The sequence below is a fragment of the Cetorhinus maximus genome, chromosome 3, assembly GCF_964194155.1.
Source record: "Cetorhinus maximus chromosome 3, sCetMax3.hap1.1, whole genome shotgun sequence".
Classification (NCBI taxonomy): domain Eukaryota; kingdom Metazoa; phylum Chordata; class Chondrichthyes; order Lamniformes; family Cetorhinidae; genus Cetorhinus; species Cetorhinus maximus.
Window position 1 is genome coordinate 40672995 of NC_135881.1, and position 18155 is coordinate 40691149.

The 18155-nt window shown below is 42.4% G+C and overlaps 1 protein-coding gene across 3 annotated transcripts in view; it reads left to right on the forward strand.

Annotated features, from left to right (window-relative positions):
- Positions 1 to 18155, forward strand: part of LOC144677650 (enhancer of polycomb homolog 1-like) — a 219830-nt gene that overhangs the window by 140378 nt on the left and 61297 nt on the right. For all 3 annotated transcript variants that reach the window (XR_013575784.1, XM_078537695.1, XM_078537686.1), the window contains one exon: positions 17047 to 17206. Coding sequence is in view for 2 of the 3 variants with exons in the window: in XM_078537695.1 (XP_078393821.1) it covers positions 17047 to 17206 (160 nt within the window). In the remaining variant the exon portion in view is untranslated. The remainder of the gene's footprint in view (positions 1 to 17046; positions 17207 to 18155) is intronic.

The window sequence follows — 18155 nt, forward strand, 5'->3', positions numbered from 1 at the left end:
CTGCTCCTCACCGCATTGTATGCTTTCTCTTTAGCTTTTATGCGGCCCCTAACTTCCCTTGTCAGCCATGGTTGCCTCGTCCTCCCTTTAGTATGCTGCTTCTTCCTAGGGATGAATTTTTGCTGTGTCTCGCAAATTACTCCCAGAAACTCCTGCCATTGCTGTTCCACTGTCTTTCCTGCTAGGCTCATCTCCCATTCAATTCTGGCCAGCTCCTCCCTCATGCCTCTGTAGTTGCCTTTATTCAACTGTAATACCGTTACATCTGATTCCAGCTTTTTCCCCTCAAATTGCAGGGTAAATTCTATCATATTATGGTCACTACCTCCTAAGGGTTCCTTCACCTTAAGCTCCCTTATCAAATCTGCCTCATTACACGTCACTAAATCTAGAATTGCCTGTTCCCTAGTGGGCTCCACCACAAGCTGCTCCAAAAAGCCATCTCGTAGACATTCCACAAATTCCTTTTCTTGGGATCCACTACCAACCTGATCTTCCCAGTCTACCTGCATATTGAAATCCCCCATGATCACTGTGACCTTGCCTTCTTACACACCTTTTCTATCTCCTGGTGTATCTTGTGCCCTACATCCTGATTACTGTTCGGAGGCCTGTACATAACTCCCATTATGGTTTTTTTACCTTTGCAGTTCCTCAACTCTACCCACACAGATTCTACATCATCTAACCCTACATCATTTCTTGCTATTCATTTAATTTCATTTCTTACTAACAAAGCAACCCCACCCCCTCTGCCAACCTGCCTATCTTTTCGATAGGATGTATATCCTTGGATATTTAGCTCCCCTGATCCCCTTGCAGCCATGTCTCTGTAATGTCCACCACATCATACCTGCCAATTTCAATCTGCGCCACAAGCTCATTTCGTGTACTGCGTGCATTCAGATACAACACCTTCAGTCCTGTATTTCCCGTCCCCTTTCTCATTGTCATCCCTTTATCTGATGTGTTTGAAGTTAGATTCCTAGCCCTTTCCAAACACTCTGTCCTATTTTGTGTTCTGGAGAGTTTAATAGCCTATCCTGGGCTCTCTTTTCTTTTCAGTTTTTTCATAATTTTCCATGAAGTTGAATCCACCCCCCCCCACACGCTAACCTGCTGCTTTGTTTCCCATTAGTCATACTTCTTGGAGTTTTACCCCCCCCCACCAAACCCCCACTTTCTAGTTTAAAGTCCTGTTGACCACCCTATTTACCCTTTTCATACCCAGTTGTGAACTGTGGTGGGGAATTCAACAAATGGGAGGAGGGGGCTCTCAAACGTCTCCATCCTCAAATGATGGCAGAGCCTAGCACGTCAGTGCAAAAGATGAGGCTGAAACATTTGGCAGCTTGGCTGAAAGTTTCAAGCGGATGATCCATCTCTGCCTCCTCCTGAGGTTTCCAGCATCACACATGCCTGTCTTCGGCCAATTTGATTCACTTCCGTGTTATATCAAGAAATGGCAGAACGCGCTGGATACAGTGGTTTAAGGCAAAATTGGGCAGCTTATGTGACTATGGGTGAAAATTAGCTTAGGTATTGCAATGAATTTAATAGTACAGTCTGTTTTTATATGCTATTAAAAATTTATAACTTGAGGCTGTAAAGTGGGATATTTCCTGGTAAGAATCTAGATAAAGGATTTCGACCATTAAAAAAAACATTACTTGACCTGGTTGGAGATTGTTTACAACTCTTTCAGGCTCAGCCAGCTTGCACAACATTAATGTGGGCTGAAATTTCCTGCCAATGGCACAATATGTGCGCGCAACTAGCTTTGTGTTTTAACCTCACTTAGCTTAAAGGAAAGGTGCTAAATGAAATATGATATATAAAGTTGAAAATACTGTAAACAGGAGAATTTAGCTGTCAAATTGCACAGCATTTGTTAAATTGCCATATTTTGGAGCTCTCTGCACAATTGGATTATATTGGTCTTTGCTGGTACGTGTTGCTACATTCCATCATGTCATCTAGCTATGTTCTTCCCTGTTTGAACTAAAAGAAGAGAAAAGGTAAACTTTCATTTATATAGCATCTTTCACAACCTCAGGGCATCTCCAAGCACTTTACATCCATGAAATACATGAACTGTAGTCACTGTTGTGATGTGGGAAACAGCAGCCTATTTACATGCAGCACTCTCCCAAAAATAGCAATAAGCTAGTGACCAGAGTTTTTCTTTTTAAGTGTTGGTTGAAGGATAGATATTGCCCAGTGTAAAGAGAACTTTGAAATTGTGCCATGAGATCTTATGTCCACCTGAAAAGCCAGATGGGGCTACAGTTTCACATGTCACCTGAATAACGTCATCTCTTGGCAGTATAACTTATGTGTTCAAGTTTCCAAAGTGGGACTTGAACTCTCTGTCTTCTGACTCCAACGCAAATGCGATCACTGAGCCAAGACTGACGGTGAATAAATTAATATTTGCTAAATCTTGTGACACCTGAGATTAATTAACACAATTAGATTTTTGTGCTTGTTCAAGTACTATGTCATTACGCATTTTTCAACATCTATTTCCATTAACAACTTGTGCTTATGTTGCAAAACATCCCAAAGCACTTCACAAAGATGTAATTAAAGAAAGCGTATGAACCAATGGAGCTGGTGAGGGGGTGAGTGAGTTTGTGGAGGAGATGGACAGGCATAGGAGTTTAGAAAGGGAGTGCCAAAGCCTGGCAGGAGATAAAACTGAAGGAACAGAAAATTTTGGGGGTGGGGTGTAGGATTGGTTGAGATTGCAGAGATGAGAAAAGGTTGAGACCATGAGCAAATTGAAACAGAGGACTCATGGCTTTAGGGAATTAGAATAAATTACGTCGGGGTGGACAGAAGTAGTTGAGTTGGGTATGGTGCTGGACTTAATAAATGCAATGGAGTTCTGAATTTTGAAAATTTTACAATGAACAGAGGATGGGAGTGCAGCAAGGAATAGTTAAGTCTTGGAGATGACAAACACAAATGGATGAGGGCTTCAGTAGTTGTTAGGATCATAGGAATTGCTGGACATTTAGTTGGCTTTCTGCCATCGTGGAAGTTGTATGATACAGCAATAATGGAGATATTGACCTATCATGGCTATCAGCACCTCATCAAATGAATTTATAATGTCTCCAGACATGAGAACAGCCATCCCCACCCAACCAGAGGCAGTGAGCTTTGAAAACTATAGATCCAAAGTCACCTATTCTGCCAAAGCATTACTGCATTTACCATAAGACATGTTACAATTTACTTATTTGCTGTATCCCAACATATTTTCTGTCATTAATTCAAATGGAATTAGATAATTTATCAGCACACTGCTTCCATTGTCCCTAGGGTAGTGGCATTGACTAGAAAAATAGCAAGGGCTAGTTGCGATTTATCAAAAAATTTTGATTGGGCTGTGTGGGGGTGGGGGGGAAGAGAGGTTTCCACAATTGTTTTGCAGGTCCTGATGAGGCGGTGTGGGGGTCCTGGAACTCATTCCCTTAGGCCACGCCAAGAAAAAATTGTTTGCATGCGTGTCATAGGGACTTGGAGCCAATCCTGGGGCTGTCCTGCCAGTATCTCTGCTTCACAGTCAGCAATTTTGCCTTGGAGGGGAGGAACTCCTGACCCCGTTTGCTCATTAGGTCACAGCCCACAGTTTGGGAACCCCTTGCTTAGTCGGACATTTCATTATCATAATACACGCTCCCCACTTGCCTGGATGAGTGTAGCTCCCACAACACTGAAGAAGCTGGACACCGTCCAAGACAAAGCAGCCAGCTTGATTGGCACCGCATCCACAAATATTAACTCCCTCCACCACCGACGCAAAGTAGCAGCAGTGTGTACCATCTACAAGATGCACTGCAGGAATTCACCAAGGCTCCTTAGACAGCACCTTCCAAACCCCTGACCACTACCACCTAGAAAGACAAGGTCAGCAGATAGATGGGAACACCACCACCTGGAGGTTTCTCTACAAGTCACTCACCATCCTGACTTGGAAATATATCGCCATTCCTTCACTGTCACTGAGTTAAAACCCTGGAACTCCCTTCCTAACAGTGCTGTGGGTGTATCTACACCACATGGACTGCAGCGGTTCAAGAAGACAGCTCACCACCACCTCAAGGGCAACTTAGGGACGGATACTAAAAATGCTGGCCCAGCCAGCGAAGTCCACATTCTGTGAATGAATTTTTTTAAAAGTACAAAAAACAGCCTGGTGAGACGTCGTACGAGCCGCAGGAAAGATGTGTGGGTCATGTAGTGAGTACCAATGCCCGAGGGAGGCTGTTATATAGATTTATCACTTGCTTGCTGAAAGTGTTTTCAGCAGTTTAGATTTTAATTCATCCCGCCGTTCTCAGGCCAAGGCCAAGTACTGTAGTTCTTCTGATCTGGATAAAATATAACTGCTTGTCATGCTCAACATTAGATAAGCCCTTTAGAACCCTGAAAACAGCAATTTTATTGCCCCTCAATATTCTCTCGTCTAGTGAGAACATGCCCAATTTAAGTAGATTTTCAGCATAATCCAATCCCTCAATTATCCCGGTTGCACCTCTTCTGTATCCTTTCAATACCTGCAGTATCCTATTTTGTACTGTAGCGACCCAACATTGGTGCACTATCCAAAATGTGGTTGCACCAATAATTTATAAAATGGTAGGAATGCCTTACTATTTTGAATCAATATTAACATTTTTAATACACCCTAACATCTGATTTGATTTTCTCACTAATACTGAGACTTGTTGTGATGGCTTCAGTTAGTTGGCAATCGGGCTTCCAGGTCTTTCATTTTCCATAAATTTATTTCTTTCCATTCAAGTAATTAGTCTCTTCCTGTTTTTTTTTTTCGTGTCCCCATGCACTTTACATTTTCTACATTAACTGTCATTATGCTTGTCTACCCAAATACAAACTATATTAATGTCCTGTTGGAGTTATATTAGTTTTACCATTTTTATTAGCTTTGGCTAAATCTGCAGATAATAGTGTGCTTGTCACTGATGTCTCCAGATCATTTATGAGGATATTGAACAAAAGAGGTCTCAAAACAGACCCTGTGGAACCCCACTGTTAACATTCTCCTAGGCTGATGACAACCCCTAGACCACCATCCTGTAAGTTCTATGACGGAGGTGTGTTTCATCAGTGTACACATGGAAGCTGATCCTATGTCTGTAGATGATACCAGCCCACACAAATAAAACCTCTTTGAATCTTCATACTTATATAAAGCTACATTTAAGTTTTCTGCTTAATGTTCTATTCAGTGTGAACTTAGCATTGCACAGAGAGAATGATTTTGTTATAAGCAGTTTATTGCAATGATATTCTGATAATTAAACTTCTCAACTTAACCGTTTAGTCTTTGATTTTATTATCCCCATAATTGGAGATCAATTTTAGGAGAATATCTTTCTTTGGTGTTTACATAGATTTCTGTCATCTTTGGAAGTTTTTCATTTATCATCCAAATTTGTCTGATTTAACTTCCCAAGCATCTCTTGCCATTATTTATAGCAGCAATTGGTGTATTATAGGTTATCCATTAATCTATCTCCTGATATCCAAGTCATCAGGGCTCCCTATCAAATAGAACAGTTGAACATTGAAATAACATTTACTTGTCTTACTCACTGAATCTTTACCAGAAACTCAACAGATGGCAAAATGGACAAAGATTCATAACCATAATCCTGCCTCATTTTTGATTCTTTGTAGAATGCCTTTGTGCTTTGCTGGCTCTCTTCGGGCACTACTAAATGGTAATGATGACTGTAAATGATTGTATTTTGAGATATCCGGTGATCAGAAAAGCACTATGTAAATGAATTGTAAAGTACTATACAGCCACTGAAGTACTTTTGAAGTGTAGTTACTGTTGTAATGTAGGAAATGCAGCAGCTAACTTATGCACAGCAAATGCCCTCAAACAGCAATGTACAATGGCCCAATAACCTGTTGTATTGATTGTGAGGATTAAATATTAGCCAGGACAGCAGGGCTGACTCACCTGCCTGCCTTCTAAATAGTGCCAAGGAATCCTTTGCGTCTACTGGAGCGGGCAGATGGGGCCTTGGTTTAACATCTCAACTGAAAATCGGCACTTCCAACAGTGCAGCACTCCCTCCTGGCTTAGTGAGAAACTTAACCTTGATGGTACTTAACCAAAATTGACTTGGAAGCTCCCAGGTTACCAAATAAAGGCGGCAAATCTAAGAGAAACATACTTTTGACCAATGAAAAAGGATTAGTTTAGGAATGACCAGTTCAGTTTAATGTAACCTAATGTATGTTGCAATAGGAAATGTGTGCATTTGGTGAACTGGCCCTATGCAGCAGTGATGGGAAAGAATTTGGAGGTGAATATTTGCTGTTTCTGGTTAAGCTGAGGCTGTAGGTAATTATCCAACTCCACACACTGATACAAGTTATTCTAATTTCGTACAATTGGTGTGCCTACATTTTGAGTACAGTGCAATTTTGAGGAATGTTATTCCAAAAAATTCAGAAGAATGCTAACTACAAAGATAATTTTGGACCTGGAGCTTTAATTTTTTTTTAGAAAAGCTTAATGTGTTCCATTTATAGGCAGTGAAAGAAAAAATTCTGGTTACTTTGATCTAGAAAGAAGTACCATAATTCAATTAATTAAATCTGGAAGTGAAAGCTAGTTTCAGTAATGGTGCCAATGAAACTATCTTTGATTGTAAAAACTCACCTGGTTCACTGATATCCTTTAGGGAAGGGAATCTGCCGCCCTCATCTGTCCTGGGCTACATGTGACTCCAGACCCGTAGAAATGTCCTAGCAAGCCACTCAATTCAAGGACAATTAGAGGTGGGTGACAAATGCTGGCCTTGTCAGCAACGTCCACATCCCATCAAAGAATTAAAGATGTGGGGCAGCTGCCTGCTAACCACCTGTTGACTTATTCTGCTGAGTTGTAGAAGAAAGTGTTAGAATTATTTGTAAAAATTGCACACATTCACCCTTTTTTGGGTCCAATTTAGCACTATTCATGCTATCCTTTAATAAGGTTTCCCTTCCTGTTAGGATGTTAAGTGATGTTAATTATGGGGAGCAGCCATCTGGGTGTGCACTTCAGATTAACCCGAAGACTTCTCCAGAATGGTCTTCTGGTTAGTCAGAAGTTTCACTTGATATGGCATCACAAGGAGCTGCTGTTCATTTAAATCTTTAGTTTCTTTTTATTCATTCGTAGGATGTGGGCTTTGCTGGCTGGGCCAGCATTTATTGCCTATCCCTAGTTGCCCTTGAGAAGGCGGTAGTGAGTTGCCTTCTTGAACTGCTGCAGCCCATGTGGTGTAGGTACACCCACAGTGCTGTTAGGAAGTGAGTTCCAGGATTTTGACCCAGCGACAGTGAAGGAACGGAGATATATTTCCAAGTCAGGATGGTGAGTGACTTGGAGGGGAACTTCCATGTGGTGGTGCTCCCATCTATCTGCTGCCCTTGTCCTTCTAGTAGTCGTGGGTTTGGAAGGTGCTCTCTAAGGAGCTTTGGTGAATTCCTGCAGTGCATCTTGTAGATGGTATGCACTGCTGCTACTGTACGTCGGTGATGGAGGAAGTAAATGTTTGTGGACATGGTGTCAATCAAGTGGGCTGCTTTGTCCTGGACGGTGTCAAGCTTCTTGAGTGTTGTAGGAGCTGCAATCATCCAGGCAAATGGGGAGTATTCCATTGCACTCTTGACTTGTGCCTTGTAAATGGTGGACAGGCTTTGGGGAGTCAGGAGGTGGGTTACTTATTGCAGGATTCCTAGCCTCTGACCAGCTGTTGTAGCTACAGTATTTATACGGCTAGTTCAGTTTTTGGGAAGTTGATGGTGGGGGATTCGGTGATGGTAATGCCATTGAACATCAAGGGGCGATGGCTGGATTCTCTCTTGTTGGAGATCGTCACTGTCCGGCACTTGTGTTGCCCAAATGTAATTTGCCACTTGCGCCCAAATCTGGATATTGTCCAGGTCTTGCTGCATTTGGACATGGACTGCTTCAGTATCTCAGGAGCCACGAGTGGTGCTGAACATTGAGCAATCATCAGTGAACATCCCCACTTCTGACCTTATGATGAAAGGAAGGTCATTGATGAAGCAGCTGAAGATGGCTGGGCCAAGGACACTTCCTTTGTGCTAGGTATGACTTCAACCAGTCGAGAGTTTTCTTCCTGATCCCCATTGACTCGTTTTTCTAGGGCTCCTTGATGCCACACTCTGTCAAATGCTGCCTTGATGTCAAGGGCAGCCACTCTCACCTCACCTTGGGAGTACAGCTCTTTTGCCTATGTTTGAACCAGTGCTGCAATGAGTTTGGGAGCTGAGTGGCCCTGGCGGAACCCAAACTGGGTGTCAGTGAGCAGATTATTGCTGAGCAAGTGCCGCTTGATAGCACTGTTGATGACACTTTCCATTACTGATGATGGAGAGTAGATTGATGGGGCAGTAATTGGCCAGGTTGGATTTGTCCTGCTTTTTGTGTACAGGACATAACCTGGGTAATTTTCCACATAGCTGGGTCGATGCCAGTGTTGTAGCTGTACTGGAACAGCTTGGCAAGGGGCGTGGCAAGTTCTGGAACACAAGCCTTCAGTACTATTGCTGAACATTGTCAGGGCCCATAGTCTTTGCAGTATCCGGTGCCTTCAGCCATTTCTTATCACATGGACTGAATCGAATTGGCTGAAGACTGGCATCTGTGATGCTTGGGACCTCTGCAGAAGGCCGAGATGGATCATCCATTCGGCACTTCTGGCTGAAGATTGTAGCAAATGCTTCAGCCTTATCTTTTGCTCTGATGTGCTGGGCTCCTCTGCCATTGAGGATGGGGATATTTATGGAGCCGCTGCCTCCAGTGAGTTGTTTAATTGTCCACCACCATTCACGACTGCAGAGCTTTGATCTGATCCGTTGGCTGTGGGATTGCTTAGCTCTGCCTATAGCTTGCTGCTTATGCAGTTTGGCATTCAAGTAGTGTGTTACAGGTTTTTCAGGCTGATGCCTCATTTTTAGGTATGCTTTTGGCATGCCCTCCTGCACTCCCTTTGAACCAGGCTTGATCCCCTGGCTTGATGGTAATGGTAGAGTGGTGGATATGTTGGGCAATGGGATTACAGATTGTGTTAAGAGTACAATTCTGCTGCTGGTGACCCACAGCACCTCATGGATGCCCAGTCTTGAGTTGCTAGATCTGTTTGAAATCTATCCCATTAACACGGTGGTAGTGCCACACAGCACAATGGAGGATTTTCTCAGCGTGAAGGCAGGACTTCACCTCCACACAACTGTGCGGTGGTCACACCAATACTGTCATATACAGATGCACCCCGCAGGCAGGTTGGTGAGGGTGAGGTCAAGTATGTTTTTTACCTCATGTTGGTTCCCTCACCACCTGCAGCAGACCCAGTCTAGCAGCTATGTAATTTAGGGCTCGGTCAGTCGTAGTGCTCCCGAGCCACTCTTGGTGATGGACATTGAAGTCCCCCAACCAGACCGCCCTTGCCACCCTCAGTGCTTCCTGCAAGTGGTGTTGAACATGGAGGAGCACTGATTCATCAGCTAAGGGAGGGCGGTACATGGTAATCAGCAGGAGGTTTCCTTGCCTATGTTTGACCTGATGCCATGAGACTTCATGAGTTCTGAATTCGATGTTGAGGATTCCCAGGGCAACTCCCTCCTGACTGTATACCACTGTGTAGCTACCTCTGCTGGGTCTGGCCTGCTTGTGAGACAGGACATACCCAGGGATGGTGATGGCGATGTCTGGGACATTATCTGTAAGGTATGATTCAGTGAGGATGATTGTCAGTCTGTTGCTTGACTAGTCTGTGAGACAGCTTTCCCAATTTTGGCACTAGCCCCCAGATGTTAGGAGGATTTTGCAGGGTCAGTGCAGATGGTCCGTCTGGTTTCATTCCTTTTTTGTCTTTGTAGCGGTTGGTTACAACTGAATGGCTTGCTAGGCCATTTCAGAAGGCATAAAAGAGTCTTCCACATTGCTGTGGGTCTGGAGTCACATGTAGGCTAGACCAGGTAAGGACGACAGATTTCCTTCCCTAAAGGGCATTAGTGAACCAGATGTGTTTTTACAACAATCGCCAATGATTATGACCATGAAACCAGACTTTTAATTCCAGATTTTAAAATTGAATTCAAATTCCACCATCTGCCATGGTGAGATTCAAGCCCGGGTCCCCAGGGCATAACCTTGGGTGTTTGGATTACTCGTCCTGCAACAATACCACTAAGCCAGCGCCCCTTTCTCTCCTCCCCCCGCCCCCCCACCCCCAAAAAAAACCCCTAAAAACTTTTCAATGATGTTTTGATTTTGTCTGTTTAGTTGCACACCTCTGAAGAGCACATTACAGAAGGGGAGCATAATGCTGCCCTACAAGGGTGCCTGGAGCATTGCAGTTCAAACACTATTATCTAATGTATAATTTTAAGTATTAGTGTTTGTTTTTCATTGCATGTGTAAGGTTCAAAATTCAGAATTTATATAAAAATTGTACATCTTTTTGTAATTGAGGTGCTGGGTAGATAATAGAACTGTGTAGCTACTTTATTAGAAATAGTTGCAGTGTAGAACTTCTTTGTTTTCGAAGATTCTTTTGATCAAACCTAGAGATGTATGGTTCTGTTAATTTTGTTCTTTTTTGTGTAATTTAATTTTAAGTTGTAGAATTTGTGTTCTGACATATTCTTTGAGAGTCTCTTCTGGAATTTGTTAATCTGTGTTAATTTGTAAAATCTGATTTTCAGAAAAAAGTTTCTATTTCTGTGAATATTCAGCTCAAGTCTTGGAGGGTGCAGTCAAATTCATTTTCAGCCAGTGTCATGATATTAATGGAGAAAGGATTCTGTCAAGGGCTGTAAATCGCACTTTCTGTTGGAGAGCTGGATATATCAAGAGCTGCAAGGTTGAGTGGAGAGAAGAGTATGGAAGTACTATCCACTCCACTTAGTTTTCCCCAGTCTCAACCAAAACAAACCCCCCTCACAATCCAGGCCACTAGCTCCTTCCCAGGTCTGACCTGCTTAGGAGCCCCTTGTTGCTAAGACTGTTCCTGCTGTGAGCAAGAGTGATTTTCTTTGAGCACTTCAAATTTGAATTGTTCATCCTCGCCTCCCATCTCCATATTCCCTGCTTAGCTGCTGCCTTCTTCCCTCCGTTCCCCAAACAGTTTCTATCTGTGTAGGTTTCCCAGCTCTCTGGATTTCTTTTGTTGAAAAGTGCATGGTGGGGAATGTTAGGCGACACTGTGCTGCCCAGGGTTGTCTGAGAGTAAGCTGGGAATGATGGGGCAAGTCAGGTACTGGCTATGCAATTACGGTTAACAATTAATGCTTTATTTATTTACAATCTAAACATTAAAACATTTCCTTGAAGGTTTTGGCGGCCTGAAGCTAGTTGTCACAGTGCCATTGGTTGCAAGATAGGCATGCGATAATGTTGTAGGAATATTCAGTGTCACCACTCTCCCTCTGCATGTTTTCTCCTTGGTCACTTCCTTCATCTCTACTCCTGGCTGTTGGGAAGAAAACTTGGATGATTGAATTAAATTGGACCTCATCTATAATTATCTTGTGGAAAGTACCTATGACCACTTTTGTGTCCATTAGACCAGTTTAGTCAGACCTAAGTGGTATGGTATTCAGTGGGCAATTTGCAGGGCAGTTCTGGCTTATTATTCCTGGGAAAAACTGAGCTTGTGGCTTAGCAGAAAATTGTCACGAGGAATTTGCCTCAATTTTCTTCATGAAACGATAAATAATAGGCAGTAACTTCCGAGCCCCCCCAGCGTCATATTGGGGGACACCCCAAAGATCCACAGGGGCACCCCCTTCGGTGGTTCCCAGGTAAGCTTTGTGCAGGAATTGCCCAGAAGTGCAAACTTTCCCCTGGGCAATTGCCCTGCACTTGGAACAGTTTGAAAATGCACTTTAAATCGTTAACTTTGGTTGGTTCCAACTATGTTACATCAGTAGTTAGCCAGAAAAAGTTACAAGGATTAAAACCACTTCTAACTTCAGGATATCTATTATACACTCCCAGAATGGCCCCTGCTCCAAACAGGACTGTTTCTCCCCCCACCCACCCCAACAACACCCCCTTCCCACCACTTCTTACACACCAGGATTCCCCATACTCCCCCGGGGATACTTTCCTCCTCCCGCCAAGCCCAGCTGCCACCCCTTCCACGAAAACCAGGCCCAACGTGAGGCCTCCACCACCATCACACCCCCCACACCCCCCCCGGAAGAATTCCTCCCTTTTCGCCCCCCTGACCTCCGCTTCCTACCCCTAGGCCTCCAATCCTGACACCCCCACCCCCCAACCTTCCTTCCCTCGCCTAACCTCTGATCCATACCTCCCTCCCCCCTCGACCTCCGATCGGCCTTAATTAGAAGGTTGGGCAAGACAGGCTGGGAAAAAAGTTTCAGCTAAGAAATTGCACACGGAATGGTAATCTAACACTGCCACTCTGAGGAAGCTCAGACCCAATGTATTCCACAGATGCATTTGTAAACCCACTCAGGAAAAAAAAGCTTTTAAGCAAGTGGAAGGATTGGGGGTGGATAAAGAGCAAAAAGGAAGCCCTGATAGGGTGGAAGACAGGAGAGATTAAATGACAAGAGTTGGTAATGCAGGAACAAAGGGAGTGGCTATAAAACAAGTAAACCAAAAAATGCATCCTGAGGTGTGAATGGCAGAACAGCTTGCACTCGAAAGCAAAATCATGAGGAAAAATAGGAGTATAAATGACCTCATGATCTTTCAACACTTTTTTTAGGAGTTAGGCAATTTTCGAAGGGGTTTGCTAATTTTTAATTGCTGGAAAGTTTCTGACCCAATAGTTGAATGGGATCATGCAGGAAGCCCAGAAGCAGTTTAAGAAGATAGCCACTTTTGGGGCCGCAAAATAAATGCAGCTTCCAAATGCAGCTATGTAAAGAACGTTTCTGTATTTGTTCACTTTGTTTTCCAATACTTATCACATTGAAGCCAAATTTGAACAAACAACAACAGAAGCCGAGTGTGATACATTGCACGCAATGTTTAGGCCAGTGCTAAGGTCAGCCTGACAGTGATTCACCTTCCCTGATCAATATTAATTTCCTGTAGCTGAATTGATCCCCATATGTGCAATTAGGCACTTTATACACAGATTAATTCATCCTTTTTTTTTAATGACTCTTTTTGCACATTCCAGGCTCTAATGGTTCTGTTTGTTCAATACTCAGCTGCATTCAGAACATGGGTCAGAGTCAGCATTTTGTCAGGCACAATTATTTCCAGGTTATAATATTTAACACTGGGGTACTGTGCCAGCTTTTGGACAGCAGCTGTTCTCTTTTTTTGCATTCACACTAACTCCAGGCACACCTTTGTTTCATTACTTGTCACATTACCCCACTCACTTTTGTCCCGTCAACTCTTGTCATTTAATCTCTCCCACTTTCCACCCTAACACGAGCCTTCCCTTTTGTTCTTTTGCCCCTTCTTCTTTCACTTGCTTAAAACCTATTACATTTCTAACTAACTTTCCCTAGTAAGGCCATCAACCTGAAACAGTAACTCCACAGATGCTGCGTGAACTGTTGAGAATTGCCACATTTTCTGTAAGACCATAAGACGTAGGAGCAGAAGTAGGCCATTCAGCCCATCGAGTCTGCTCTGCTATTCACTGAGACCATGGCTGATCTGATAATCCTCAATCCCACTTTCCTACCTTTTCCCCATAATCCTTGATCCACTTACTGATTAAAAATCTGCCCATCTCAGCCTTGAATATACTTAACGATCCAGCTTCTACAGCCCTCTGCGGTAAAGAATTCTACAGATTCACTATCCTCGAAGAAATTCCTCCTCACCTCTGCTTTAAATGGGCGATCCCTTACTCTGCGATTATGCCCTCTGGTCCTAGATTCTCCCACAAGGGGGGAAAACCTCTCAGCATCTACCCTGTCAAGTCCCCTAAGAATCTTATGTTTCAATAAGGTTGCCTCTCATTCTTCTAAACTCCAATGAGTACAGGCCCAACCTACTCAACCTCTCATAAGAAAATCCCTCCATACCTGGGATCAATCGGTAGACTGTGTCGTCCTCATCACTTGCCTTCCCACCTGTTTTTGTATCATCTGCAAACTTGGTGACAGTACATTCGCTTCCCTCATCTAAGCCATTAATATATATTGTCAATAATTATGGCCCCAGCACTGATCCCTGTGGCAGTCCACCAGTTACAGGCTGCCATCCTGAAAATGCCTCCCTTATCTCAACTGTCTTCTATTATAAAAGCAAAAAACTGCGGATGCTGGAAATCCAAAATCAAAACAAAAATAAAAAATACCTGGAAAACCTCAGCAGGTCTGACAGCACCTGCGGAGAGGAACACAGTTAACCTTTCGAGTCCGTATGACTCTTCAACAGAACTGTTAAGTAGCTTTATGTGCGATACCTTTTGGAAATCCAAATATATTACATCTACTGGTTCCCCTTTATCTATCCTGCTTGTTACCTCAAAGGATTCTAATAAATTTGTCACGTATGATTTCCCCTTCATGAAGCCATGCTGACTCTGTTTGATTAGATTATGCATTTCTAAATGCTCTGCTATTACATCCTTTATAATAGCCTCTAACGTTTTCCCAATAACGGATGTTAAGCTAACTGGCCTATAGTTAGATGTTTTTTTTTTTGTCCCCCTCCCTTTTGAATAAGGGCATTACATTGGCAGTTTTCCAATCCTCTGGGACTTTTCCGTAATCTTAAGGATTCTTGGAAAATTACTACCAGTGCATCCACTATTCTGCCTATTCTGTCTCTATTTTGCCTGTGTACTATTCTGTGTAGCTTTAGAAACATGCAGCTTTTTGATCATAAAATGAGAAATAACATCTTCCACAAAGTGGGACAAATTCTTTGGTCAGAACAGGAGGTCCTGATAACTTATGCAAGTCTACAAACATGTTGCAACTACACCTGAGGACCACCTGGGCTCATGCTGTATGAGCTGGCACATTGATAACATTGTAGCAGTTTGCTGATATTCCTAACATCTGTTTCAATCCTTATTGGTTGCCCAGAATTGATTTTTCGCAGCTCTGCCCTCCGGCTGAGTAGGGTGCAAAGGCATTGCTGCCATTCACTGATAAGAGGTGGCTTAGGGGAATGGCCAATGTTAGCTAGAATTTTATTTTTGGCAAACCCCTTGAAGCATTCTTGTGTGTCAGAGTGGGTGACTGCGACTGCACACTCCACCCCCCCCAAATCCCTGACCAAAATAGCAAGATCACATATCAACTTGATGAACTTTTAATGTAGTATTTGGTGTCCATGGTATAGTAAATTGAAAGTGACTCAATGTAGATTGAATGACCAAGTTCCACTTTGCAATATCACTTTCACAGAATCTTTACTGTGCAGGAGGAGGCCATTCGGCCCATTGAGTCTATACTGGTGTGCTGAAAGAGCAGTCTACCTAATCCCACTCCCCTAATCCCTGTAACCTTGCACCTTCTTTCTTTTCAGATAGCAATCCAATTCCCTTTTGAATACCTCAATTGAACCTGCATCCACCACCCTTACATGAAGCTCATTCCAGACTCCAGCCACCCTCTGGGTGAAAACATTCTTCCTCACTTTGTTTCAATTTATGATGTCACTGGAATGGAATGTTGCATCATACAAATATAGTTTACATAATGACTGCTCAAAAGCTAGTTCTAAATAGATCTGAAATGTGAAACATTGAAATGAGCCAAATGAAAGAGGTACCAGTAATGATGCATATATTTACCTCTCCTGAATTAAAACTGTAAATACGCCCTTCAATTTGTTTTGGGAAACTCATCGATGTTGGTGCTAGGAATTAGGAAGTGAGAATTCATTGCTTGCGCAAAGGGAGGACAGGTTAAAATGCTATGAAGTTTTGCATGGTGTGATGCACAAGTTCAGGAATCTGTTTGCTGATTATGGAAGTAATCCACCCACAAATATCCAATTAAACTGGGTTCCCACTTCACACAAAAATATATACCTAAAAATACTAGCACAACACACAGACCAGACTGAGTAGGATGACTGAGAACTAATGCTTTCGCAAAGCTTGTATGTAAAACTATGGGTATATTGTCTAAATGCATCATTAACTGATGTTTCTGTAATATGTTTTTGTAACTTTTTGATAAACATTCAAAGTTCAAAGACGTTTAGCTTGGTTACATCTCATTCATAATTCTGTTTTGCTTGCCATATAATGGCTCAGCAGGGTCGTGTAGTGAGTAGCCGAGAAATGCAGTTCACACAATTCTCAGGACTCCAAGTTATATGGGGTGGCGGGTGGTTGTATGGATTCCACAATAGGATTTGGCAGTCTGTTATTGTGTGGAACATTGACCATGCCCAATCTGGATTACTGCTCAGTGACCTCTGCTGGAAGTGTCCGTGTAAGAATCTTGGTTGTAAATAAGTTCAGTGATAGTTTTCTGGTTATTCCCATGTGAATGCTGTCCCACTTAGACAGGGTGCAAGATTTTCCATGAAAAGTTAGGGCATTGGAACATACTTTTGGAGAGACTGCTTGAAAAAATAATGAGCTGACAGAAAAATGCATATTACTATTTGTCGTTGTACAAATTATAGCTTTCGTTCATATATCAAGATTAAAGGGATGTTGTCTGACAATTTTTTTCTTTAACTGTTCCCATTCCAAAATATGATTGGCTGAAGTGAAAGCAAAATACTGCAGATGCTGTAAATCTGAAATAAAAACAAAAAATGCTGGATAAACTCAGGAGGTCTGGCAGCATCTGTGGGGAGAGAAACAGAGTTGACGTTTTGAGTCCGTATGATTGGCTGGAGATTTGTTTTGTTCCTGACTTTATGGATTTGGCAGGAATGTTGGATGTAAATTGCCAGTGTAGATTTTGAGTTTATGGTAAATGCTGTATTACCACAGAAGCAATATAGCTTTTAAAAATATTGCTGTGCATTAATACTGTATTTTTTTCCCTCAATCTTTTCAGGAGCACCACCTCCAGCGGGCTATTTCAGCACAACAGGTTTATGGAGAGAAACGGGATAATATGGTTATTCCTGTTCCAGAGGCGGAAAGCAACATTGCCTACTATGAATCTGTCTACAGTGGGGAGTTCAAGATGCCAAAGCAGCTTATTCACATACAGCGTGAGTACTAAAACTGGAATTTAAAGCACATATATGGAGGATTTCTAAATTAAAGTGAATTGTAATGGTTAAATGGAACCAACAATTGAAACTTGACTTCTCTAATCATTCCTACCCTCTGACAGTAGGCATTCAGGCTGGTGTATGGAGCTGCACTAACTTGTTTCAAGTGGCCTTGTATTGATTTGTGCGGTCATTGAGGTTATTAGATAATTCAGGCCATTGCAGTTGAGCTTGAATCTCTCCTTGTCTGAAGTCCACGTGTGTTTTTCAGCAGGAAATAAATTGTGTAGGCATTGGGACAGGAAACCATGGCTATTAAATCTAAGAATACAGATTTAATATAGTCCATGTTCCCTGTAAAAAAAATTGTTGTGCACAACCAGTTTTTCAGTGCATGGAACCTTAATTTTTTTTGTGCCAATTAACATACAAGGCTTGCCCAGTGGCTGCTATGCAGCCATATATACAAGCAGCTTAGTGGGAATGTTTGTGTCCCATAGTTGCGCCAGTTGGAGGGATGTTCTGATACAGTACTTAACATCGATGGACAGTCCCCCAATTATCTTTACAAAATTTGCTTCAACAAATCACTACCCATTTCTGTTTGCTTAATGTTCCTCAGTAAACCTAATATTTCACATTTGGCTTCAATGTATATCATGCTGGTTAAAAGCTTATTTTTAGTTTATGCATGCTTGAATCATAAAATTGACTACATAGGAAGAAGCAATTTGACCAATCCTGCCGTTACTAGCTCCTCAACTAGAGCTGACCATTTCATTATTCCTTTTCTAGTTTATATTTTAAACAGAAACAACCACTTACATTTGTATTTCCTTTCCAATACTTATCCAGTTTCTTTTTAAATGGTGTTTTAAACTCAACCTTAATAGACACTTGGGGTAAAACATTCAGTGTTCTGGGAAAGAGGTTGGGTGGAATTTTA